Here is a 26,949-nt window from a genome sequence, read left to right as displayed (position 1 = left end):
GAACACCGAACATACATGAAACTCTGGATGATACTCTATTCATCCAGTGACGCCCCCCCCCCCCCCACAACCCGCAGAGTTAAATAAAAATACTTCAAATATTCCCCCTCCCAATGAGTATTTCTTTTTCTTTCGTGAGAATGGAACAAGTTACAGATTCTAATTAAAACCTAACTTTGAACACGGAACACAGTGTAATGCAGAAATTGAACAAACAGATAATAAACCAAAGGGTTTGAATAATAGGGCCAATAATTTAGCAAGTCATTTCTAAGATTCCAAGCCCTTTTAACAAACCACAAAATCTGTCAAAGACTATAGCTTCGAGTTCACTGCCAAGTAGTAATGTTGAACAATCCAGGATTATTCAAGCCTTAACATCAGACATAAGATACCGTACCTATGTATTAAATAATTCTTGATTGCCATATCAAATATGGTCTAATTCGATTTGTAATTTATTTAATTTGTTTCTTCCAGAGACGTACGCTATGGGCGAAATAAAAAGGAAATGGCGAGTGTCTTCATCAGAATTTAAATCACATACTGCATGCATTTTTCTATTATTATTTACACTCCACCTCGACGTATATCCTTCAGTGGTAGTGTATTGGATCTTAATTCCAACTTTAAAGCAAACCCCTCTAGTTCGGTCCTATCAATGAGACACTTTTCTAATCCGCCAATGTCTTATACAAATTAAAATCATATATAAAAAAATGATAGGGCATTTGTGTCTTTATTTTATTTATATATAAACAGAAAATATTCCAGTAGCATAATAATGTTTAACTTCTTTTTTCGATAGGTGTAATCTGGTAAGAAGAGTAAAGTATTTTGATGAATTTTATTGAACTTCTAATTGTCAAATTAAACACTGAAAAGCATTTGCAAGTATGGGACGGTGCAAGATTTCCTGGCATTAGTTAAGTGCAATATTCTTGCTCTAGCCCTTCGGTCCGTATAGCGTAACTGCCAATGGTACAAATCAAGAGATTTAACATACACATGCACCTTATTACATTATTTCTGTAAAATGATGAAAATGGCTTTAAACAATAGCCTTATCAGAAGAATTGAAAAAAATACTATACTGTCAAGCTTCCAATAATAGGTCTTTTATTTTGAACAAATAAACAGCCTGCATTCATAAATGCCAACTATGGTGTTATGATAAGGCCATTAGTAGCCTATTTGTTCACTTCTTGATAGAAACAAAATTTTAAATTCCATATCATTCCAAAAATCCCAAGATTTAATGAAAAGTTAACAATAAATCACAAGATCCCAAAGTGTGAAAAAGTTAATTAAAAATCCCAAGATATGAAAAGTTAAATTAAAAATCCCAAGATCTTGGGATAAATCCCGCTGTGGCCACACTGTTCGGGTTGTAAAGGCTTGTAGCACCGCTTGTTGTTAGGGCGCAGTTTGGAGCTAGAGGGCGTACCATTTGATAAACATTCCGTTCGGAATTTTTTCTTGCTGCTGTTTGTCTCTTGTGGTTATACTGCTCACAAAAATCACAAATGATAAGTCAGTCTGTATAGGCCTAGCCTTTTTTAAATACAAAGATTAACGATGTCGTCGTGTAAAAGATGTGCACCTCAAGTATTTCGATGTTTTGATGTTTTAGTTTTTCTTATCGGTAAGTTATCTTCCAGTATTCCTCATTCGCTCCTACCCTACTGTATCCTAGGCCTCACTTCTCTGTTTCTGACAATAATGATGGGGCACTGCATGCAGCAGGCCTTTTAGTTGGGGTCTAGTCTGGGCCAAAGGGAGAAGGCTAGGCCTAGCTTAGGTCTGGAATCCAAGGGTGGGCCGGCCTACATTCCGCCTATATCTCTACCTTACATTAGGCCTAGGTAACATGATATAGACTAGGCCTACATTTATGCTAGATCTTGATATATCTGATATAATTACTTAAATTAGGCCTCAATTCATTATTTTATTTATTGTATTAACAAAAAAAATTAACTGCTTTTTTTTAATATTAATTAGGCCTATAGTTATACAACAGATGGATTGGTTACAGTACACCTTAAAATAATAAAGAAAGTTCTGTGAAAAAAGAGGTATAAAAATAGGCCCTATTAATCTAAAAACCTCATTGGTAAAGTTAAATGATTTTGTGTTATTTAAAAGCTTCATTTTGTAAAAGTGGATTTAATACTTGGGAATGAAAGAGTTACAATTTAAAGCCCCATTCCCAGCAAAATTTCACTAAAAAAAAAGATTTTTTTAAAAGAAAAAAATGCATATGCATTACTCTGATTATTATAAACCATGGAAAAATATTGGCATACATTTTAGTTTTACGCTAAAGCATAAAAAAAATTGAGAAATTAGGAGATTCAGATTACCATTTTCTCGATGAATAGCCTAGCAGTGTTGATATGCTAATGTTTCTGCTGCCTACTATATTTCTTTGCAGACCCTTTCTGACTCCTTTTTGATTCCTGCATGTTTTTATATTTTAACTATTCAAATTTATGAAAAATGATTTATTTTTTATTTTTATTGATGTTATTTATTATATTTTTATATGTAATGGGGAAACCACTCAATAGTTGATTAAGTTTGCTTTTTGGTTTTCCTCTCTCTTGTTTTTTTGTGATTGCGTCTGATTGTTCTTGTCTTTCGTTTATATGTTTTGAGAGAAATAAATGAAATGAAATGAAATATCGCAAAATCAAACATAATACAAAATTCATCCGCAAGAGAAGCACGCTAGCAGTCATTGGTGTTGCAGCACTGATGTAACATTTTTCCAAATGTTTTTCCTTTACAGTTGTAATTATTGCTATTCTGTTTCGAGTTCCTGGATTGAATCTTCCACTATTCATTCAGGGGTTTTACTGTGACGATGCCTCTATCAGTTACCCATACATCCCCTCTACTGTACCAATTGGAGTCGTTTATAGTGTCGGAATCATTATGAATTGTTTACTTGTGAGTATTATGTTAAATTTAATAGTTGAAATACAGTATCCTTTGTAATCTATTTGTTTCATTCCTAAACCCATCTAATCTTAAATTTTATTAACTCCTCTCTGCCTACTGTAATTTCACCAAGACTCTCTCTAATCCCACCCATTCACTTATCATATCCATCATTATTCTCACAGCACACATTCTCAATTTAATCTCATGAATCTATCTAGACTCGCATCCCTCTCTAATCCCATCTATCCTCCCTGCTTCCACCACCCATCCCTCTCACTAATCCTACATATCTCTCCTTTCTAATCCTACCAATTCCTTTTCCTAATTCAACCCATTCGTTCCTCTAATGCCACTTCTCTGTTTGTACTTCCATTGCTCATGATGCTCTTAATGCATTACATAGTACTGCACTATTACTCATCTATTTCAGCATATTTCCCTTAATTTTTTCACACTGTGTTTCAATTACTGTAAAGTGGATATTGTACAAGGATTGGTTTCCTTGCTGTGGTAATCATCAATTAACTTGTTTGTTGCAAGGATTTCTTTGCTTCTTGCCTTCTAATATGTGGTCTTGGGTTCTGTCTCTACAAATATCAGGATTTTTCTCAATGTGATTGAATTGAAATAAATAAGATAATAAAATCTTATTTTTTAACTAATTTACAATACTTATTTATTACTGTATATTGTTATTGTTATTCTCAATTATTCTAATTATAATTATTGTAATTGTTATTGTCATTATTGTTGTTAAGTATCACAGTACAGTATTTGTATTTATGTTACTATATTATTACTGTATAAAAATAATTATTATTATTATTACTATTAATTATTATTATTATTACAGATTTATTTTAGTAACTTGTTTTAGTAATTATTGCAACAATGGCACATTGTCCTGAACCCAAATATACCACAATATGATATCTCCATTGTGCCAACTACAACCTTCTTTCAGATTATTTACTATGATTTAAATTAAGTAAAAGTGGAATATAGATACTGTACCACTATGTGTTACATGACTAAATCTTTTTCTTAATGATAACCCTTCAGATCCTGATTGCTGAAATCATTACATACAACAAACGCAAACAACAAGGCATACAGTACTTGCAGGCTGATACCGTGAACCGGTGCTGCGGTTTTCCAGTCCATCCTGTGCTCTATGAAGTAGCCAAGTACTGGATCCTCTTTGCCTTTGGCCTTTTCCTCACCATGGTCACCTTTGACGTCACGAAAAATATTGTCGGTCGCTTAAGGCCAAATTTCTTGGACGTCTGCCAAGTTAATTTAACTTTGGTGGATTGTAATAATGGTCCGTTCCGAGCTTACGTTGTGGATGATGTCTGTACAGGACCAATTGAAGATGTTTTGGCATCAAGGTCTGTTTAAATACCTTAAACACTCTCCAGATTATTACTTTTTATTTGAAAAAAAAAACCAAAAACTATTGTATGCCCATATATAGTCATGATATCCCTATATACTGTATGGTCATGATGTGATTTCATCATTACCATACTTAGGTATGTCACATGTTTTTGTCAAATAAAATGTGATAGGCTGGACAGGGCCTTATTAATCAATGTTTCAAAAATTTAGAGATTTTGTTAAGCTAAAATCCTATGGGAAAAAAAAACCATTATGTGGATTGTTTACTTCACTTTGTATTTAAGATATTAGAATTCAATGTATTATTTATTTATTCAACAATATTTTGAGAGGATGGCTCAACAGCAATGCTGACTTGAAGAGGCCCTCTTTAAAAAGAATTCAAAATACAGATATAAAGTCCTAATTGCAATGAATAAAAATATGAGAAAATATAGAATATTCCATAGTTAAAAATCATTAAAATTGCAAGAAAAAAAATTTATTGGGAATTATATGAGAGTTAACAGCATGCATATGATTTGTTTCTAACTTCTTAGTGCATTTATTATAGTGAAGTGTCAATCAATTTAGGGTTGCTGTAGTATGACGTCTATAAAAGTAGCATAAAACTTAATTTTATTTAATCTGTATATCATTGGGGTTTAATAACATACTTGAGCCGTTTAAATAATGAGCTACAGGATTGTTATTGTATTGTATTGTTTTTTTAAAAATAAGATATTAATAAATAACATACTGATAAGCACTTTTTTTATAACTTGTTCAGCGAACCCACTGACTGCAAATATTGATAATTTTGAATAAAATTAAGATTTTATTTTTTGGCCAATTACAGTAGCACACCGCCGCCACAAAAAAGTGGAAATTTCAGAAAAAGATAAAAGATTTCTTTATTTTTATTTCGCCCTCTGCTGCCTTGAAATCTCCAAAGATAAGATATGTATATTTTCTCCCAATTGTATAAATTTGAAGCATTTAACCATTTTACATTCACCAATAAAATTGTATTCTTATTTCCTCCTCCATCTAGATGATTTTGGCAAAACTATTTGCTAAATAAGAAAACAAAATTTTATTTTTATATTTATTCCACCCTCCTCCAATAATCTTTAAATAAATAAGTACAAGAATCAAAGGAATAAAAAAAGTCTCGCCTAAGTAAGAATGTGAGAAAATTCATATTTCGATAATGTCTAAAAGTATACTGTATAAACATTTTAATTTAAGTGTTTTTTTTTTTTAGGCGATCATTCCCATCAGGACATTCAGCCTTGGCAGTTTACTTCATGTTGTATGCATCGGTAATTAAATCTTTTTCTTTTACTATAAGTATAGATGTTATGTTGTTACTATATCATAATATATAAATTAGAATTAAAATAGTGCAATTTCTTTTGTTTACAAAGCACTTTTGCATTTTCATATCTATCCTGTTGACAACTAGTGGGGTACACTTGACTAGGTTAATTTATCCAGAAAAGAACAAGCATCAATAAAATTACATTTTTTGAAACAATATTTTTATATTTATAGTATTGCAATTCTAATCTAAATTATATGATATTTATTATATTTATATGATTTTTAGTCATTTACCACACTTGTATATGAATCATAGACCATTTATATACAGCAATTGAAAAATAATCTGATTAAAATTTTCCTATAAAAAAGCCATTATTTGCACATGTATTTGATTTATAATGGGCCACACTGCTTGCAACGGAAGTCGAATTTGAGCCTCATTACTACAGAACTTATTTCTTTACTCGTCAAGAATTTCTGTTTGCAAGTTAGGTTTCATGCAGTAACAATGGTCATAATACACAATATTTATGCCATCTTAAAATTGTTTAGGATGGGTCCCCCCCCCCCACTTTTATTACAGTTGCATTTCAACATGTCAATAAGTTTAAGCTATATTCATATTCCAGGGGTGGCAACAAAAGAGTTATCTATTACACAATATTTATAGCATCTTAAAATTGTGTATGAAAGCTTTTTTCCCCATTTTTTTTTTCATTACTACTGTATGGCATTTCTACATGCCAATACGTTTAAGCCGCGTTCATATTCCAGTTGTAGCAAAAGGGGCAAAAAATCCATGTCTGGGGTCCCGATATTTTATACTATTTTTGACAATAAATCTTTGGATTTTTAAAATTTTAAATTTTTAAATGACTTCCGATAATTATATGGCAGCCAAACACCTTTCAAAATGTTCCATTTAAAAAAATGCTAATAAGCAATTAGTAGAGCTCTGCAGTAGTACACCTTAGGAAAATTATTATACGAATAATGCTTGGAAAAATTTTCTGAGGGCCTGCAATGTCCGAAGGAAATTTTTGAATGCATTGAGTCTTAAACCTAAGTATATTTTTCTTCTAGAGTACGATGCATTTTCTACTAATTTCTTTATAAGTCAATTGCTGTCTTTTAATGTTAGTCTTGATAATCAACTTTTGTAGCAGTCATTGGTTGCTATAGTGATATGTTCAGTATACTGTGTACGTTACGCTGTGCATATGCTGATTTGTGCTCCTCCTGTAGTACACGCACGTTAAGTCACAGATAGCAACGTTACACATCAGCAGTACAATACGGATACAATCAATAATATTTGTATTTTGTTAGAAGAACTTGAACTGTTTGTAATGCTATTTTTGATGGACATTTTTCAAAGAAATAAAAAAAGCATTTGAGGGAGAATGGAGTAGTCACTTTTTGGTCAATGCAGACAGGTAAAATCGTGTGCGATGATTCATAACTAGGCTGCAGTAGGCTAGGTAGGAGGAGGCCTTGGCGAACTTTCTGCGTGGCCGTAGGCCTACATCTAATTTCGTTCCTTGAGTCTTTAAAATAGGTCTAGAATATTCCTATTAAACGTTCTGTTTGTTTAGTTTATGACGGTCCATTGATTCAAGAAATTCCTTAATTGTTCATTATTAATATTTAATTTGAAAGAGCTAGCTTTCTTCGGTTTCTAATTAACCTTGTTTTATGAAAGTAATTTTCAATTACAATTAAATTTTTATCGCTGTGCGCGATATCTTTTTGCAGTAACAAATATATGAGGTATTTTTTAGCACATGAACCTAAAAAAATCAAACCAAGTGTCCACTATCTGAAAAATTATTGGACTGGGTGATAGGCAAATAACATTGGGAGTTGACTTATAATACTAAATAAAATAATAAAAAGTACATTATTAAATAAACTTTTTCTTCATCCCAGACTTCAGATAATTTATTTAAATCGTACAAAAACCAGTAAAAAATTATCACCAATACTCAATGATGAAATACTGTACGTTAATTGTTGCACCTGTTTTGTGGTTTTTCTTTTTTGTTTATTAATTGTTTTATAATCTTTTCTCTGCTTATTTAAAAGAGAGAAAAAAAAAACCCAATACATTTTTTCTTTGCGATGTCTCTACGTATCAAGTATCTTTGACCTCCAGGTCAGCCTTGTAACTTCACTTAAAGATGCTGTATGGGAGTGATAGTGCCTGTACAGGCCTAAAAAACTTTGATCAGAGCATGCCTTTATTATATGTTCACAGCTGACCGAAGAGATCCCCATAGTTGACTTTGTCACCTGGAGCGAATGTGTGTGTGTAATGTTCATGAGGGACCCCCACACAGGGAGAATATATTTAAAAAGAGTTTGACTTTCAGGGCATCCTATTCTTCTGGTAAAACTCAAAAACATTAGGGCTACACTCACAAAAATGCCCTGTACATAATGCTAAAGAGTAGGTCCAGAAGAGCACCCAGCTTAAAAATGTTATATCTGGATACAGAAGGTAGTAGCATGACACAAAATAATGACCAATTCACAATTCGTTGGCCTATTTTAAATCAATGTAGTCTTTTGGGAAATGATAACTTGTTCAAAATTTAATCTCTTATCACTGCTGTAACTAGATGAATTGAGTTGTTTATGCATCCAATAATACTAATAGATAAAGTCCAAGAAACACAAACACATTATATAAATACAATACGAATAATAATAATGACTATAGGCTTATTATATTTATACGAGTTGACAGGTATTGTGAAATCCATAATGTATAAAATTATGTAGTGTTATAAATACACAGGTGTACAATACGCTGTACATTATTTAATACATTATAATACTGTACAATGGAATAACTGCCTACTATAATTACACAACGTGCAGGGTTATGTGGAATATAAACAATATGCAAAATAAAATGTGTTAAGAATACACATGATGCAATATGCTATCATTATATTTAAAAATAGGCCTACAAATAAATGAACACCATAGAGTTTCAAGTAACATACTGCTGGTACAATTTAATTTTACTTATTTGCCCAACCCCCAAAATGTTATAAATATTTAATTGTTATTTTATATTTATACCTCTAAATATTTTAAAAATTATTTTATTTACGAAAAATAAATATTGTCAAAAATTGAAAGGTACATGTAATATAAAAACAAGCGCATGGTGGATTTTTGTTTAAATATATAACATAAAACATTATGTGATGTGAATATTAATAATAAATTCATATAATTATTTTCTAGGTATTCGTATATATTTATTTAAAATTGTTAAATTATAATTGAGAAAAAGTGGTCCGGCCAACCGATGCGGTTCCGACGACCCTGATTATCCCTCGCATGTATAACGGCGGAGGTGATTTCCGTTAGAGCCAAAAATGGCCACCATGGTCTCTGAAAGCCATAGGCCCCCAGCATTACACCACTCGCTGGAAGGTAGCAGATACAGTAGTTCAATGTCACAATAAAACATTGCTTTATTAAATTTTTTTGAATGTGCCCATCATTGTAATAAATTTGAACATCCCGAGCTTGGATTGGCTGTAATGAATATGTAGATTTGAACTTCTTAACATAAATTTCTATTTGCTTGTACAGCTGTACCTTGAGAGTCGCTGGAGCTGGCATGGATCATACCTGTTGAAACCCTTCACCCAGCTATGCCTTATGTACCTCGCTTTCTATGTCTGTGTCAGTCGTATGCTTGACAACAAGCATCACCTTGGCGATGTGTTTTGTGGAGCTTTCATTGGTGCAATTTATGCCTTAATCATTGTAAGTATAAACTTGATATTTTTGGATATAACCAAGGCTTATAAAGGCACATTACTGGAGCTTCTTATAAACGAAGACTGTTAATAGACATAATTATTTAATCCCACCATCTTTAATTTATTATTCCACCTATGCAATGTACGAAGTTCATTTTGCAGATCAATCAATCAGTTCTTTATTCAGTAATTTTTTCTTTATTCATCAATATAAAAACTAACAATAACAATAGCAGATGCAGTGATAAGATAATTCAATAGAAAATAAAACTCAGGATATTCAGTACTTTTATGACTGGTTTATTTATGACAGTACACAAGATTTCGTGCACACAGTGCACTTCTTCAGGTGAATGTGCACTGTGTGCAGAAGTGCACTGTGTGCACGAAAGCTTGTGTACTGTCATAAATAAACTAGTCATAAAAGTACTGAATATCCTGAGTTCTATTATATATTAGACTAGTACGGCTTATCTATTTTTTAAGATAATTCAAATATGAGTATTAAGATAAATGTAAGTGATGAAAAGGACCTCCAAGAAACTCAGGGAACTTTTAAATAGGAGGCCCGTTAAACTTAAATTCTATTTTGCAGATAAAATATATGGCATATCTGATTTTATGCAATTCAACAATTGAATTTTTAACCAATAAACCAAGTATATTCCTTAAAATAAACTATGCCTATTCCTTAAACTAAACATTTTTGGCTGTTAACTCCAACGAGCTCATTCCTAAATATTTGCTATCTTAACCAGACTATTTTGACAAAGGAAAATGAATATATAAACTAAATATTATGTTAAATTATGTTGTGTAACAGTAATACGTGTATCAAAATGCATGGTTTCCAAAGACTTCTGCAGTAATCAGGATAATACTAATTAGCTTATCTTAATTTATTTTTATTGACAGGTTTTTTGGTTGTCAAATCTTTTTCATCATCGTTGCGGTCAAGACCAACATGAGCATGACTGTTGCGGCACAGACACAATGCTAGTTGAGATGAACACAACGAGTAGCAAAAAGTCAATTCGTAAGTAGCAGGTCCTACAAACGTGTTCTACTCTAATACCTGTATATAATTTGACGACTAGGAGTTCTGTGTTTTAAATCATATTTGGAGACCAGTGATGCATAGGGGTATATGGTTCCCCTCCCCTATTTATTTATAGAAATTTGTGAAGCTACCAGAATGTTGAATTACTGTTACTACTCAGTAAAGATATTTTATTGAATTTTCTTAAAGATATAAGGCAGTTTATTGTCTTTAAAATTACAAAGAAATTTTAACACTGCACGGTGATTCCAGAGACATTTAAATTATAATAAAATGATAACACAATAATAATTGTAATGAGTAAAGCAAAAATGTACTATTCAGGTCTGTTTACAACATTGTTTAATAATCGTTTAAAAATACATAAAACCCAAAGTTTATATAGAATACAAAATAATTATTGCGGTAATTTGTTTCTGTTTGAATAAACTGTATATAATATCTCAATATTTTATCAAATATCTTTTAAAATGCATTACAATTGTTTAATGTAAAAGTAAAATATCTAAAATTTGTTAAGAAATTAATTCTTCTATATAATTTTGTTATGTTCAGATTTTTAATCAAAGATAATTGTGTGGCACACTGTAACAATTTGCTGTTTCTAGAGCTACGTGCAAAATCTAGGATGTGTGCTGGGTTATAGGAAATTGAATGAGTAACTCAATGACAAACACACTCCCACTGGGAGCGCTCAGCTCTTTAAGCTCTCTCTAACCAACGTCTTTAACAGGATAATGAATAGATAGTTTCAAGAAATTACAGTAATTATTCATTCTAGGCACAGCAATTACGGTAATTGCATAATTGCATAAAATTGCATAAAATTGCATAAAATAAAGCGGTAATTTACCGCTTTATTTTATGCATAAATTTGAGTTATTTGAGGTACTGTATTAAGAATATTTCTATGCTACTTTGTTCTTATTTAATATTTATAATGGCTCTCATGAAATGGGATGTACTGTTGGACATTGAGACAATGCCAAAATATGTTATTATTTTTATGAAGCTTTGTAGTACTTTAATATTTTTTTGATACTACACTTTTTGTGTACTATCAGAAAAGTGATTTGTTTTAATTTCCAGTTGTACTGAAAGCACCTTTTTAATTTAAGCTCTTTTTAAAAAGTGTTCTATCTTTATAAAAACAGTTGGATATTAATATTTTTTTCTTGCATTTTTAGAATATATTGCATGTACATTTTTACATATATTTTACTTTACCGTATTTATTTGAATAAACATCGCCATCTAGAGCCTCATTTGGAATAAACACCATTTTTTCTAACCTGGTTGGGATCAATAATTTTTCTGATCACCAGCACAATAACACATTTTGACGGTGATTATGTGTTGTACTTCCACATTTAACAGTGAAATTAATAGAGGAGTTTATTTGAGTATATACGTATACATTTTACAACAAAAAAGAAAATGTCTCCCTTGAATAAACACCTCAAGTAAAAATGTAAAACGCCTCTAAATAAACATCCCGTGGCTTTTATTCAAATCAATATAGTATTTCAAAAATTAGATGTTTCTTGTCTTTTAAATGTTGTTGAGTTTTGATGCAGTTCTTGTTCGAAATCCTGTCTCGTTTTTCTTTCCTTGATTTTCGTATACAGTAATATTTTTATAAGACAAAAAATGAAATGAATTATTTATTGTTAATTTTACTTTCTAAACTTCAAAATTCTGGATCAGCTTTCATGAACTTATTTAAAAATCATATGTGGTTTATTTAAGTATACTATACCATAAACATTTTGATTTCCCAACCAAGACTAATTTTGTGGTGATACAGTGCTCAAATTTTCCTACCAGTTCAAATAATTATTTGAAAATTTAATTAATTTTCCAATGTTTACTTTATTTATATGATTTTCTATCTATTATGTTTAATTACAATATTTATATATTTTTATAGATTGATTCTTGTAAATTTCAAAGTTTTGTGATCAAATTAATTTATCTTATTTTTATATATTGTAGAATACCACTTATATTGCAATAATATAGATTTCTGATGGATATGTACAATTGTTGGTACCTTGGTTGCCCCTTTTTAAGGTATGTCTTTAGGCAAAAGAAACTTATTGCAATTGAATATTTTGTGGCACTTACCGTTATATGCATGTTTGAATGCAGCATACAGATTTCAGTTCATACTGTACTGAAATATTCTGATTGATTGTTTTAAGAAGAAAATAAGAATGATGCAATTTTAAATGAATACATTTTCATGTAGGTATGATAATTATTCAGTGATAATATATAATAAATCAGTCATTTTCAGTGCATGTTCTTGATTTTTGTCACTTAAGTTTTTAATCAGATATAAAAAAAAATATATGATTTATTTTGTTTAGCTTGTTTTTGTTTTCATTTATTTTGTAACTGTGTTCAACAATCACTTATAAAAACAATGAAGTATGTTAGAGTGATCAAACATGAGATATAAACCTTTCCATATTATCAGTCACTATATATAAAAATTATAATTTAAATGATGATGATGATGAACAGTGCTGTAGCCAGGATTTTTAAACAGTGCAGGACAGTACAGTATCGGGGTGGACCCACTTTACGTGTAAATTCAAATAATGTAGACCAATTTTCTTAAAAGTTGACCCATTTTAGCAAAAAATATGGACCCATTGTCCTAAAAGTTTACTAATTTTATGCAAAATATGAGAAATCTGGGTCCTTTATTCAAAAAACAGACTCATTTTTGCAAGAAACAGCATAATTTAGACCCATTTTAAGAAATTTGGACCCATTCTTTGTGGACCCGATAGAAAATTGTCTCAAAAAGCTGACTACGGCATTAATATTGATGTATTTGATGGTAACATACAGAAATAATCAGAAATCCGTATATCTTTCAGGACTTATAATAATGACATTATTTTTGTAAGAAAGCAGACATTTAATGTATTGATTAAATTAACAAGAGTTGAACCCATGACCTCAAAATCTAGGTTGGTATCAAATGACTAAAGGCACGTTCAGACGAGTCAGCAGTAAGCTTTGAAGTAGCAGTTTACTTGTCATAAGCCCTGGGTAGTGCCTGTGAAGACACTCTTTGTAAATTTACTTTTACGTTACTACAGATGATTTACTCCTGAGCAGTCTCAGGAGTAAGTTGGAGTATACAGCAATTTGAAACTATTATGTAGGCCTAATGTATGAATAAAGTTCAGAGTTTGTCGGGTAGTGAAATGATTATTTCACATTTTAAGTGCTCCCTAAATTCATAAGTGTAAGCTAAATTACGGTGATTGATTTAATTAGCAATTATTTTGAATCCCTCTTTCCAAAAGGGGATGCAAATGCTTTGTGAAAATGAGTACGCCGCGGTACTCATTTTCACAAAGAAATACACACAACTGGTTAGCTAACAATTATGTCAATGTTACATGAACACCTGGGAAGGAAGGTGCAATCACGTTGTTACCTAGCAAACGTCTGTACTGTATGGGGGAGGGGCTGCTGATGTACTGTGTAGCGGGGGATGATGAGGCATAAGACTAGGCCTCACTAAGACTGGAATTATATGTGATAGAAAGTACACTTTCGGAAGAAATAAATTAAAATAAGAAAAAAAATAACTAAGAATAATTCATTTGCAGAGGTACCTTATTTAAGTATACAATGCTAACAATGCGGCTCTTGTAGCCCTGGCTTGGGCAAGGCATCCATGTGCAAAGCAGTGGTGTTTGTTTATCCATGAAAAAAGCACGCCGGGAAAGTTTGCCTTACCAGGAAAAGGTGACGTATCTAGCTTATGACGTATGCATGCTAACTAATGTGAGTGTGACGTCGCCAAAAAATGAATATTTTCTATTATAACCAAAATATTCATAACTACAAAGTTTCTGGGCGTAAATTCCCTTAATATGAATGAAGGGTTGCTCAATCTCCTTGCCATACAAATTACAGCTCCCACAGACGTCTCAGTCGAGAAATACGCATAGCTGAAGTTTTTCTCGCAAATCTGACTACAAAACCATATCCAAATTTCACGTTCCACTTTTGCCCCTGAGTTGTGCTTCGCACTCGCCGCTGAGGGCGGCGTTCTGGGAACCCTGCGTCTAGTAAAGTGAAAAGAATAAGCATCGTGTGGACAGCTGTCGGAAGTAACACGCATGTAAAATATTACGTTTGTCCTAACTTTACCTTAGACAGAAGGCAGTCTGAAAATAATGTAAGTCACTGACCATAATAATTTATCCAATTTTGTTTATTCCATTAACATTAATATTCTTTTATCCTAGCCACTTTGTTATGCCTAACTTCATTGTGTAATAACATTTTGTAAAGATTTTAGCTTTTAAAGTTTCTCTTTACAAAAGGTCGTATATGCCTGGATCTAGGGTCGTTCCTGTTCCTTGACAGCTTATCTGGACAAAACACAATTTCTGTTATGTCTTTTTTCTCGACTCAAGTACTAATTATAATCTGGAGTGCAGACATATAAGGGATAATCTTGAGATCTATATGCCATCTGTAGGCCTTAATGTGATGATAGAATACAATCTTCTTTACATATTAATATTAGTGAAATAAGGGCTATCTGTAAATCTTTTGTATGAACGAAAAGGAAGCCTTCATTATTCATAAAAGGATGTTAAAATTTAGAAGGCTATATTTGTGTTGGGTTACCATGCAGGTAGCATAGACAGGAAAGGTGGAGCTTCCCTTTATAAACCACACATTTTTCGTTCAAGATCCATTAGAAGAGATAAAAATCTAAGAATTTAATTGTAAGGAAATTGTTTTATGTTCATCTGTGGTGAAAATAAATGGCTTAAAACAGTTTACGGTTATAAGGTGTGGAGAAGACAGAAACTAGAGACATATCAATTTTTAATTTGCCATTGTGTATGTATGGTTCCAATAGTGGATTTGCGCTTTTCTACTAATTTGGAGAAAAAAGAAAATTATATTCAAAGTATGAGGGTGCCATTTCTGGCAATCTAGAGGTGCCACAATCTGAACTTTTCTTACCTCAGCCTTACTTTGGTTGGGGCTCCATCTGTGAAAGTCACTCCCTGGATCCCCCACTGAGTTTTTGTTAAAAATCAACATGAAAAAGGGCTGTTGCATGTCAGTATTTTGCTCATGAAGTGGAAAATGGGTGGGTAATCTCTACCAAAAAATGAATATTACTTTTAGACATTGTTCAATGTCATTTAAAAAGACAGTTACATTGTGTGATTATTTAATCACAGAACCCAACCTGCCTCCACTTTGTATTAAATAAAATCAAAATGAAAAAGTTCATTTGTATGCTGGAATGCCTCAGCACTGCAGCACTCCCCCAGGATCTCCTCTACTTTCTGGCTCTCACGGTTAACTCTTCCCCTTTAACAAATCCCAGTTACAAGCTGTTATTTATCAATAATTTACATTCAAAAGCTTGTTAGTTATCTAAATTTCCATATCATTTATTTTGTCATAAATTTTAAAAATACAATATCATAGAAAGTGCATAAATTATACTGTAAAAAAGATAGAGCATTCCGTAAAAAATTGAAGCCCTATGGGCATCTCGAAAAGAAGCACACTCTTACGTTTGCAAAAGTAATCTCGAAAAGAAGCCCACAGATGTATTGTCCCATGCTAAATACCAAAAAAAAAAAATATATATATTTTTTGAAATTAACTTGCACATTTTGAAGTAAAATAAATGTTATCAACTTGAACATAGAAATTAGTGTATTTAAAAAATGCCTACCCATCAGTTTACAGCAAAAAATGATAGAAACACTTCCAGTCACTGGAAATGTTTTATTATTTTTATTATACTTTTCTGGTTTAAAAATCAGGGTACACATTTTTTTAATTTAGTTATTTCTATGAACAAGTTAATAAATTGTATGTTATTGCAAAATAAGCAAGTTGATTTCAAAATTATTTTTTAAAATTTTTTTGACATTAGCAAGGGACAATACATCTTTAATCAAGATAATATTGTCTTCTTTACGAGTCAAACCAATGTTATTTTTTCATCATAAAAATAGTGTGTCAGTATCAATAGTATTTTATTGTACAAGCATGGTTAAAATTTTTTAAAAAGTAAATAGAATTTTGAATTCCACACGAAGCGTCTCCTTTCTTAGTTTGCAAAAGTAATCTCGAAAAGAAGGCCATCCTAGGGTTTTAAATAAACCAAAGCGCACTGCTTCTATTCGATGTAGAAAGAAGCATCCATATACAGTAATCTGTAATCTATGGCAGCTATTATGGTATAATACTGTATTACAGTACAGTATATACAAAGTCTATAACATGGCAATTGCAGTGACTTCAATGTGACAACATTATGACTAAATCCGTTTGTAATTAAGTGCCACTTGGTCAATAACTCTAAAATTTCCTTGGGGACACTCTTTAAGACTTGCGGACGTGGTATGAAGAATGCAAGTTCATTTTCATTCTTTTTTTTTTTCTGATATCAATGCCATAATCTTTGTAACATAGACAAAATATAAATTATCTCCGTATTATTCTTCAATACACACTGTTGTGGTCTGAGACAGTGATTGTGTTGCTTCCACTGATCCATAGTTGTCTTTTTGAGGTACTGGTGCAAGTGTAAGCAAAATCCCATGATTTTCAATCACACACATACGTTTGTAAACTTCCACCAATCTGCATATGTAGAGTGTCTATTTAAAAGAGAATATAAGTTTTTTTGAAAACAAATTATATTACTTGTATCATGGTAGGTCAGTAATAACCTAGCCAAAAACTTTTTACATCATTGAAGAAATAATTATTAAAATTGTATTACTTAGGAAGGGCCCAATTTGATGTTAGTAGGAGACACTTTTTTTTATATATTTTTAAGGGGCTGGTCAGATCAATTTTTTTTACTGATCGTCTAGGTGTATCTTCCCCGAACTACCAGCTGTTAATTCTGTCGTTCTTCAATGTACAAAAAAGAAGTAATAAACGCTGGAATGTTAACCCGATTTTGACGAGTATAGTCGTCCCTAGCACCCTCAGTAATAACCTGTGGAACGAGTATACTTGTCGCTGGCAGCCAACGTGTTGAAGATAACAATTACATGATGGGTTATTTGTTTTTAATATTTTTGTATAACGTCAATTAATTAAATTTGCAATAACTTACTGTAAATAATGCCACGGCTGTGCCAAGAAGCCCGCCACCTATAACATCCCCGGTATGGTGTTTGTAATCTGAAACTCTAGAGAGCGCTGTGAGCAGGGCAAATGCAAAGCAACATGTTTGCAGAAGTGTTCTCAGCATATAATACCAGTCCATTTTAAGTTGCAGATAAACCTACAAAAACCAAACAAGTTTTGTTTAGTTTAGCATTCCAATATTTAAATAGTACATCAACAGCCTTTTGTGTTCAGTGTCTGTTAGTACAGTGCAGAATATTTGTGTTGGGTTGTGTTAGTAAACAAGGACTGCGACTGGCTTTATAATTTGTAAAATGTTGATGTATTCAGTTATTACATTCTTGGCCCAAGTGGGTTTAAATTCTTCGCAAATCAAGATGATATTACTGAAGGCACTAGCAAAATGTTGAAATAATATTCTGGGCTTTTTTTTTTAGATCTACAATGCCAACAAGCTATCCATATTAAGCTGGGAACTCACTGCACCTGCACGATGTAGTGGGTTTACAGCTTACGTATACTCACTGGTCTACATTTAATGGTCTAGTCTATTGCAACTTCCCCTACTATCTGCCACCCAACAATTTAAAAACCTCCAAAATTTGATAAAAGCTCAGGCTTAGCTTGTATTGCTCATTTAAATCAATTTGATAATTTATTAACTCTCAATAGTGGAGCTTTCTGGAGTGTCAATCAAACTTAATAACTGACCAATCAGAACAGGGCCAGTAATACGCACATGTCCCACAAACACATTATGTTGTCCCACAAACGCATGTGTTTACATACATTTATGATATACTGTATTGTTTTGTGGGACCCTGAGAACAATACTCAAGAGGCAGGGCTTGTGGAATGGTCTATTCACAGATAGATGTGCTAAATAAGCTGATATTTTTAAATGGGCAGGCAACAATTTAAGGGTATATGTAAAAGTCTATGGGAACAGTATTAATTAAACATTCACGGGAAAGGAAAATTATCATTTTAATTTTCAGTTGAATGCATTCATTTATTTATCTATTTATTTACATATATATATAATATTTTGTAGATTTTTTAGTTAAATTTATGTAGGCGTATACAGTATCTTAACTAATATGATCAACTTACAAACAGGAACATAAATGCATAAAAAGCAAATGATGCATGGCCAGATGGAAAAGATAACCTATGAGAAAATAAACATACAGTAAACAAGTTGTTAATAAGTTGCAATAAATATAATATAAGCACAACTTTCATGCACACTTAAATTATCATTTAGGCAAGTTTGTAGTGTGCTTGAAAGCCAAGGGAATATTGCATTTCATATTAATACAAATAAAAAAATGAAAAATGAGAGAAAAAAATATTGGGGTATGAGGAAAACCAAATTCTGAAATGGATTGATAAGATTAAAATTATCCCAAGTTTGTGTAAAAGGAAGAGTTGGTGCCACAAACCTGTTTTCCCCACTCATGTTCTTTTATCCTTCACAATATTTATTATTTACAAAAAAACCCACAATACCTTGAAGCACTGTCAGACACGGATCTAGTTAATGCGTTTGGTTGGGGGGAGATATGGGTGGGCATGGGGGAATGTGTCCCTGTTTTGTCACTAAATTTTAAAATTTCAATGCATATCAATTTTATGTATCGAAATAAGTGCTACTTATTTATCTATTCTGAAAAATGCTGTACTATTGAAATCCTATCCCACACCACAACCTATCAATGCATTGATCAATGAATCAACCAATGAATAAATAAATAATTAAATAAATCAATGAATTAACCAATAAATGAATAAATCAATCAATGAATTAAAAAAAAATCAATCAATCATTAAACCACCAGATGAATCATTGAATCACCCAATAAATAAATGAATTAACCAATGAAGGAATCAATATATCAATCAATGAATTAACCAATAAATGAATGAATCAATTAATGAGTCAAACAATTAATCAATAAAATAAATCACCAAATGAATGAATGAACCAATCAAACCTGTAACATTATACTGAATTTTACTTTGATTCTGCCCTTGTCCGTAGAAAAAGAAAATAAATAAATAAATAAAATAAATACATAATCCGGTAACTTCACACGACTTCTAAGTAAAGGTTGTTGTGCAGCTCAGTGTGTTTCATTCAGTTTACTTACTATATTTTAGTAAGAATTTTTTTTTTATAGATATACTAATAAGGGTAAAACTTTACTGTAAATTGCTTGGTTTTGCTTTTGTTATGCTATTTATCCTTTTGTTGTTTTTGAACTGTCTTTTGCTTTCCTTTGCTTATATTGTTAATGGGTGCACCATCTAAGTGATGGGTGCCACTGATCTAAAAGTGAACCCAATAAATCGTATCGTATCGAATGAATGAATCAATAAAATAATAAGTTTAAAATGGTACACCCATGCAATCAGCATAATACCTTGCATCCAAAATTTTACTCTCTCCAACACTACCATCTCCTACACATGTTGCATTCTCAATGTACATAAATGTCCCAAACCCTTGGGGGCAGTATTGCATGTAGTCTATTGCACACACACTAAGAAAATGAGGTCGCAGACGTCCAATTATGAACTTTGAACAGTCAGTAAGCGTTTGATTGATACAGCCTCCTACAATGAAACCGCCAATGTACTTGTAAAGAGCCACAAAATAACCATTCACTTGGAAGTTAGGACTCAAGCGCTGGGCCTCATACTGGTACTTGGTAATTCTAGTGCCCTCATGAGATTGGTATTGTATAAATAGAATCCTCTCACATATTATAATCTAGGAAGAAAGAATAATATATGAATTTTATTTTCTAAGAAATACATATGTAAATCTAAATACACATTATAGTATAAGATGTGTAACTGAACCTGCGAGAGGCCTCAAGTTCAATTCCCACTGGAAACACATACAACTAAAAAGGAAATTTTTTATTGAATGGCTATGCTTGCAACGCCATTTGTTTCTACACATCCAATACTGAAACTTTCTATCATTTATTATTTACAGTATTAAACGCCCAGCTTCGAATAAACACCCCTTCAAATAAACACCCTCTCTAGAGCCTCATTTGGAATAAATGTCTCTCTTGAATAAACGCTCGGGCATTTATTTTTTCCTTGAATAAACTCCCCCTACTGTAAATGAACTTAAACAAATAATATGGAAGCAAAATTATTCTCAACAAAATTTGTTAATGTTTTACTCCAGTAGAATTACATTTTTTCTAACCTGGTTGGGATCTTCATGCAGTAACAAATTTTGCCGGTAATTATGTGTTATATATTCACATTTACAATGAAATTAAAGGTCGTTTATATGAGTATATACATACAGTATTCATTTTACACCCAAACAAATAAATGCTTCCCTCAAATAAATGCCTTCTCAAAAAACCTTCTAAACAATAAATGCCCCGGGGCACTTATTTATGTAAATAAGGTACATAATTTTTTCACAGTGCTTTTGCTATACAGCCACTTTGATTGAACCATGTTTACTGCTGCTGCAGAGAAAAAACTATGAAGAAGTAAATGCACAATGGGAAAAGTTAAATCACAGGTGGGCAAACGGCCCGACAGAGATTTTTGCAACCCGAAATAATGAATTAAAAACCCTATCTGTGCGGCCTGCCAAGCAACACTGAGTAGAAAACACCTGGTTTTTTACGGCCTGACGCCGATCACCTGCAAAAGTAGCACTTGGAGGTTTTTGGAAGCACACTGGAAACATCACAGTTTGGGTGTCTGACCGATTTTTATGCCCATCCCTGAGTTAAATAAACAATGTGCAATACAACATAATCCATAGTCAAATATCTGCAGGAAGTTGGCTAAACTATGGGCAACAGCAGTTATACACAACAACAAAAATACATAAACAGACTGTAACAACAACAAAGACAATAGTCGGGCTTGCAAATTAACTGAAAATATCCTCTTAGTGTATAAAAACTTTTAGAATTCAATTAGAAACTTTATTTATATACACTAACAATTTGGAATTGAATTACTACATAAAGAATACACTTTTTTTTAATAATAACGCATTTTATAAAAACACTGAGGCTGAAATTGCTTAAAAAATTACGAACAAAATAAGAACAAATTGAGGCTGAGCTAAATTAATGTCAAATGAGGTTTTCTCTTTTAATTAAATAGAAAACCAACAAATCGTATCTGAAATTTGAAGTAGGTAAAAGTATGTAATACCCTCAGTAATAAACTGCTGTATAATAATTTTCTATGTTTGAAAAGTGTGTAAATATAAGAACAGAATAACAACATTTGAAGCATGAAATCTGCCAAAAATCAGAACACAGAGTCTGGGAAAAATGAAATGTGCTATAAAAGAATGGAATTGTTGTTGTTATTTATTATTATTATTACTACTGTATTATTATTATTATTACTGTATTATTATTATTATTATTATTATTATTATTATTATTATTATTATTATTATTATTATTATTACTGTAATATCTTATTAAAATACCAGAAAAAAGTTTAAAAAAACTAACACAAAACTTACTGTTATTATGGGTATAAGACCACCAACTAGTATTAAAACGGTTGTAGAAATGGTATCTGGTTTATAAGGATATCGAATACTGTGGTCATCACAGTAGAAGCCACGCTGGTAAGGTTTAGCAGACAAATTCAAAATGGCAGCGGGAAGTACCACTGAAAAATACATAAAAAGTATTAAAAATATACTAACACTAACAAAAAAATAGGTATCAAACAAAATCATTTAAGTTATTTAAAGATGTACAGTATTGTCCCCCTGAAACAAACAAAATCATATAGACATTATGATTATAATTTGAATTCCAACTCAGGGTGGTTTATTGCAAAGTTATTAACGATATTCAAAGATACGTTGTTTTACCTTTGAAACATGTCAGGCGCAGTAATTTCACATTTTTTGCATTTATCATGTTTGGGGCAATCTCAAATACTCTCAAATGATATTATCTCAAAATTGACAAAAAAAACCTCAATTACATTATTTTGCCTCAGGACGGCCAAATGCTTATAATTACACTGTACTTTAGCTTTGGTTAGCTCTTTCTAAGCGTGGACGTTTTGAGGCCCTGTTGGAGCCACTTTCAGGTCTTGAGCTTTCTTACCATCGTCCTCAGCAGAAGAGGCATAAAGTTGTTTGTGTGGATTTAAAACCACTGATAGGAGCTTCCAATGATGAATGGTGATGTTGATGACTTCAATTAAAACTTTTAAAATGATAACTTACATAGTATAGTGACGAGAACATCCAGAGGAATCTTGTAACTTAATTTGAGGCTTCCAGGTTTTTCCATCTTCTCAGCTTGATCTCACTGAGCCTGGAAAGATATGGAGCATTAAGTAAGAATCAAGAATAGGTTTCTATCCACAATGTAAGTTGGTCATCTGCTTTATGAATTATAGAGGACCTATTAGGTAGAGACACTTAATAGCCAGGTATTAGAAATGTGAAATACTGTACGAAGAAACCACTGTGTGTGTGTTTGCACTCAAACAAAACGCAATGCTTGTATAAAGTATATAATTACAGTGTACTAGTAGTACTATGGAGGTTGAATCCATTATAATGTGGGTGAATTTCTAATCAGTGAATTAAAACATACCAGTATTGTGCAATCAGAGTATAGTATGCAACTACATTGTAAAAGTGTTATTGGTACTCATACTAATGTTACTTACCAATTATTATAATAATGGAAATGCATTTTAAAAAAAGAACATTCACAAAAGATTGACAAAAGGAATATAAAAACTGAGTACAACAAAAAGTTCATTAACATCGTTTGGATTTATTACAGTATGATTATCTCAGAACCAGACACAAAAGACATTTCAATCAGAAAGTTGCTGGTAGTTTAGTTATAACTTAAAACCCACATAACAAATCATTTGCATCACAAACTAAATGCTCATTTATGCATATTTAAATTAGCGAACCCCCTTGAATTTTTGAATGAGTCCCATTCGGACAGAATATTTCCGTTTTTAACTTACCTGGCATTAAATCAAAATTTAGCACATAATTCATTATTTGGTCACCCGTTTTTAAATTGTAGCTTGCAAGACAAACCTACAATCCTAGAATATCTCAGCTTCAGAAGTTCGGAGATTTAAATTGAACGCAACTCCGGCAAACCATGACTTTACGATGGCTTGCATACGGATGCAAACATCGATAAAAACCCAGCTGCCGCCTCAACTTTCACTGACATTTGGCTGAATGTTTGTAAGAAATGTTGGCCGCCGTCTACCTAGATTAAATGGTGCCACCAAACGAAGCTAAAGTTTTGAGACCTTAAATGCACCAAATGCAGCTAATGTTTTGCGACTTAATCACCTGATTGTGGATTGTGTGGTTAATAAATTTCATAGCGCACACTAAACTATTTGCTGATGGAGCATTTTTGGGAAATTGACTCTCCTTTTTTCTATCCCAATCAAAATATTATTAATAAATCAACATGGTCCATCTTCGTATTTTGTTTTTAACTTTACAACAAGGCATTTGGTGATTGGTGTGTGTGTGGGGGAGGGTTTCTTGTACTATAAAACCGGTTACTCACTGCGTGCGACGGCAACGCAACGAACGGATTGTCTTCTTAATGAGGATCCGTTCAGATTGCCACCAACAATCAGCAGACGGTGTTGTGTTGTCTATCGCTCGCCGGAAGCAAATGTGGATTCGTCATGCGACGCTCGTACAACCGTCGTACGAAGCAGTGAGTGTCCGGCTTAATTTTCAGCTCCTACTTTATTTTACAACAGGCAGCTACTATTTGTTTATATACTGCATGATTCGTTATTGAAGTTAAAACAAGACAACACTTTTTAAATGTTTTTATATATTATAAAGAATATAAATTTCTAAATTACTTTATATATAATAGTTTTTTTTGTTGTATAATAATAAATGTGTTGAGTATATTGATATTGATTATGCGATGAGGTTTTTTTTTGTTTTTGTTTTTTTGTTGTCTTTCGGTGATTTAAACATGCCAATTCTCAGAAAATATTTTCAAATTTTATTATATTACCACCTTTTTATTGACCTTTTTCAAAACATAACTGCTTTTATAACATTACAGTATATACAGTAGACCCATTAAACACTACGGACTTGTCTGCACCCATTTGATGCCCTTATCCAAATTAGATTATAGGTTACAATGCTACATGTAGTTTTTAAGATCATTTTACTTTCGGTTTCTATGTATAGATCTTGACTGAAGCAGTTTTGAAAGGATTTTATAATGACGTAAAGCACCATATACAGTAAGTCTACTACCATTAACCAACACTGAATAAATTACTAATTTCCTCAGCTCTTCCTGTGAAGCTTGAATATAATGTCACTAGAGTATAAAAATTACTTTTTTTCTCTGATAATATAATAACTTCTGTGCCAGTGACAGAGAGTATGTCAGCATCCAGGCCCGTAACCAGGGAGAGGGGGACGATCCCCCAAAAAATAGGGAGTTCCGCTCTACTACTGTAGACCAAGACAGAACACAACTTTATTGTCACTATTTTCATAATCTTTCATAAATCACTATATCAATTCTACCATCACTACTATTGTAACATAGTAAGTAGTTCAATAGGTATGTGCCTTGGCCTTACTAAGCCTATAACATGCACTGTAGATTTTATGTGCGACTATACTCAAAAGACGTTCTGCACAGTAAAGGAAGATGATGATGATGATGATGATGATGATGTATATGATATGATCCTGTCTGTAGACTACTACATTTGGATGGTATAGCCTCTGCTGATTCTTCAATATTTGCACATATCAAATCGATTCAGTTTTAATTCACAAAAATTGTAATTCTTTGAAAGAAGAGTATTTTGAATTAAAGGAGGCGGTCATGGTTTTCAACATTTTTCAAGAGAACCCCTGGAACCCAAAATTTCCACTCAGATTGGAAAAGATCCACCCCCCCACCCCATTACCAAAGCTGGTACGGGCCTGGCATCCATTTTAATCATATTCACGAGAAAAATACACTAAATATTTTTAACTTCTCCATACAATATTTTCAATTGAAAATTAGAACAAAGAATAATGTTGATTGTATTCTTTGCATCAGGGCCAATTTTCCAGCATTGTACAATAATCAATTTAGGGATTTCTGTAGTGAACCATTCCATTCTGTAAAACCAGCAAAAACTGAATATTTAGCTAATGACCAAGTAGCTTCCTTTTCTTTTCTTGTCCTTTAAGTTGAGGGGCAGGGGAGGGGCTATTCAGTAAAGAGCATGGTTCTCCCATCGGGCCCAGCCCCAGGGGGCTCACTCTTAAATATTTCTATACGGGTTGGTGCCGCATTTACGGGAGTATTTTTGAGGATTTGGTAGCACAAGTGTGGGAATTTATGGAAGAGTTTCTGCATGCATAGGGTATGTTTGCCAGGACTTGGTAGCAAAAGTGAGGGAAATACCTATGTAAAATTGACGTGTTGACAAAGACGCGAAGCCCCGCCCACAAAGTCACGAAAACCTTAGACAATGGTGGCTAGACTTTAATACCGAGTTGGCGAACATTTTCTTTTCTATCAACCTACTTTACGAAAGAGAATTCAGGGTAGGCGGTATGCAAGTGAATCATATATTCATAGTGTTATCTATTTCATGGAACAGGTGGGGAAATTGCTGTAAAAGCCTCTGTATTTCGCTCCCAAAGGAAGAGGGAAAAGCCGCATTCAGTCGTCAACCTCGTTGTTGGCAAAGGCCAAGTCACTGATGTGCACAGCTCATGTAAATCTGGGTATCTACAAGCAAAGGTCGACCAAAACACACATGGCTGAAACAAATAAATACTGATCTGAAACCCATAGAAACAAAACAGACTCACAAAACTTTAAACACACTCACGCATGATGCTTATAATAGGGCAAACTGGCGACGCACCGTTATAAGGCTCATGGCTTGAATAAGCGGTATCGGCCCAGAGAGAGAGATAACCAAGCATAGACATCTAGGCCTAGACTCACGTATGTTTCGCGTTGACAACCAGCTGTCTAAGGAAATTAAACTGTCCCAGGATTCCTTTTGCTGTTTTATGGGTTTTTCCCATTTGCCTTTCAAAATTTATATATTATTAAAGAATCTCTATTGAGATCCAGCGGGCCGCCACTGATGCACGGTAGAGATTGCATCTTTAGATCCCCGATCTTGTTCACAAATTCACGGACTAGTGCTGTCTCGTAAGAATGTTGTAGGACGTTATTTTGTCATTCTGATCGGATTTTCTCTACT

The 26,949-nt window shown here is 32.6% G+C and overlaps 2 protein-coding genes across 2 annotated transcripts in view; one reads left to right on the top strand and one right to left on the bottom strand.

Moving 5' to 3' along the window:
• The first annotated feature begins 1,023 nt into the window (after positions 1-1,023).
• LOC117118380 (phospholipid phosphatase 2-like) lies at positions 1,024-12,859 on the top strand. The gene is made up of 7 exons (XM_033262960.1): positions 1,024-1,645; positions 2,795-2,955; positions 4,012-4,340; positions 5,597-5,654; positions 9,271-9,447; positions 10,359-10,479; positions 12,499-12,859. Exons 1-7 carry the CDS (start codon positions 1,579-1,581, stop codon positions 12,531-12,533), a joined length of 948 nt encoding a protein of 315 aa, XP_033118851.1. The 5' UTR covers positions 1,024-1,578; the 3' UTR covers positions 12,534-12,859.
• Positions 12,860-16,519: 3,660 nt separating this feature from the next.
• Positions 16,520-26,949, bottom strand: part of LOC117118426 (phospholipid phosphatase 1-like) — a 14,509-nt gene continuing 4,079 nt past the window's right edge. Inside the window, exons 2-7 of the mRNA XM_033263017.1 lie at positions 22,916-23,006; positions 22,193-22,344; positions 20,088-20,437; positions 18,775-18,832; positions 17,648-17,818; positions 16,520-17,180 (exon numbers count right to left, since the gene is read on the bottom strand). Of these exons, the coding sequence (XP_033118908.1) occupies positions 17,016-17,180; positions 17,648-17,818; positions 18,775-18,832; positions 20,088-20,437; positions 22,193-22,344; positions 22,916-22,982 (963 nt within the window). The 5' untranslated portion in view covers positions 22,983-23,006 and the 3' untranslated portion in view covers positions 16,520-17,015. The remainder of the gene's footprint in view (positions 17,181-17,647; positions 17,819-18,774; positions 18,833-20,087; positions 20,438-22,192; positions 22,345-22,915; positions 23,007-26,949) is intronic.

This window comes from Anneissia japonica, unplaced genomic scaffold (genome assembly GCF_011630105.1).
Source record: "Anneissia japonica isolate Jap-2015-1 unplaced genomic scaffold, ASM1163010v1 scaffold695_len1296351_cov181, whole genome shotgun sequence".
NCBI lineage: Eukaryota > Metazoa > Echinodermata > Crinoidea > Comatulida > Comatulidae > Anneissia > Anneissia japonica.
Note: the sequence above shows the minus strand (reverse complement) of the source record. Positions and strands in the feature narration are given on the sequence as shown.

What these genes read in the sequence shown, in the direction of transcription:
- LOC117118380 (XM_033262960.1), top strand. Translation starts at nt 1,579, where the DNA reads ATGTCGTCGTGTAAAAGATGTGCACCTCAAGTATTTCGATGTTTTGAT. An exon ending in CAATTTATGCCTTAATCATT is followed by an intron (nt 9,448 to 10,358) that starts GTAAGTATAAAC and finishes TTTTATTGACAG; the next exon opens with GTTTTTTGGTTGTCAAATCT. An exon ending in GAGTAGCAAAAAGTCAATTC is followed by an intron (nt 10,480 to 12,498) that starts GTAAGTAGCAGG and finishes TATATATTGTAG; the next exon opens with AATACCACTTATATTGCAAT.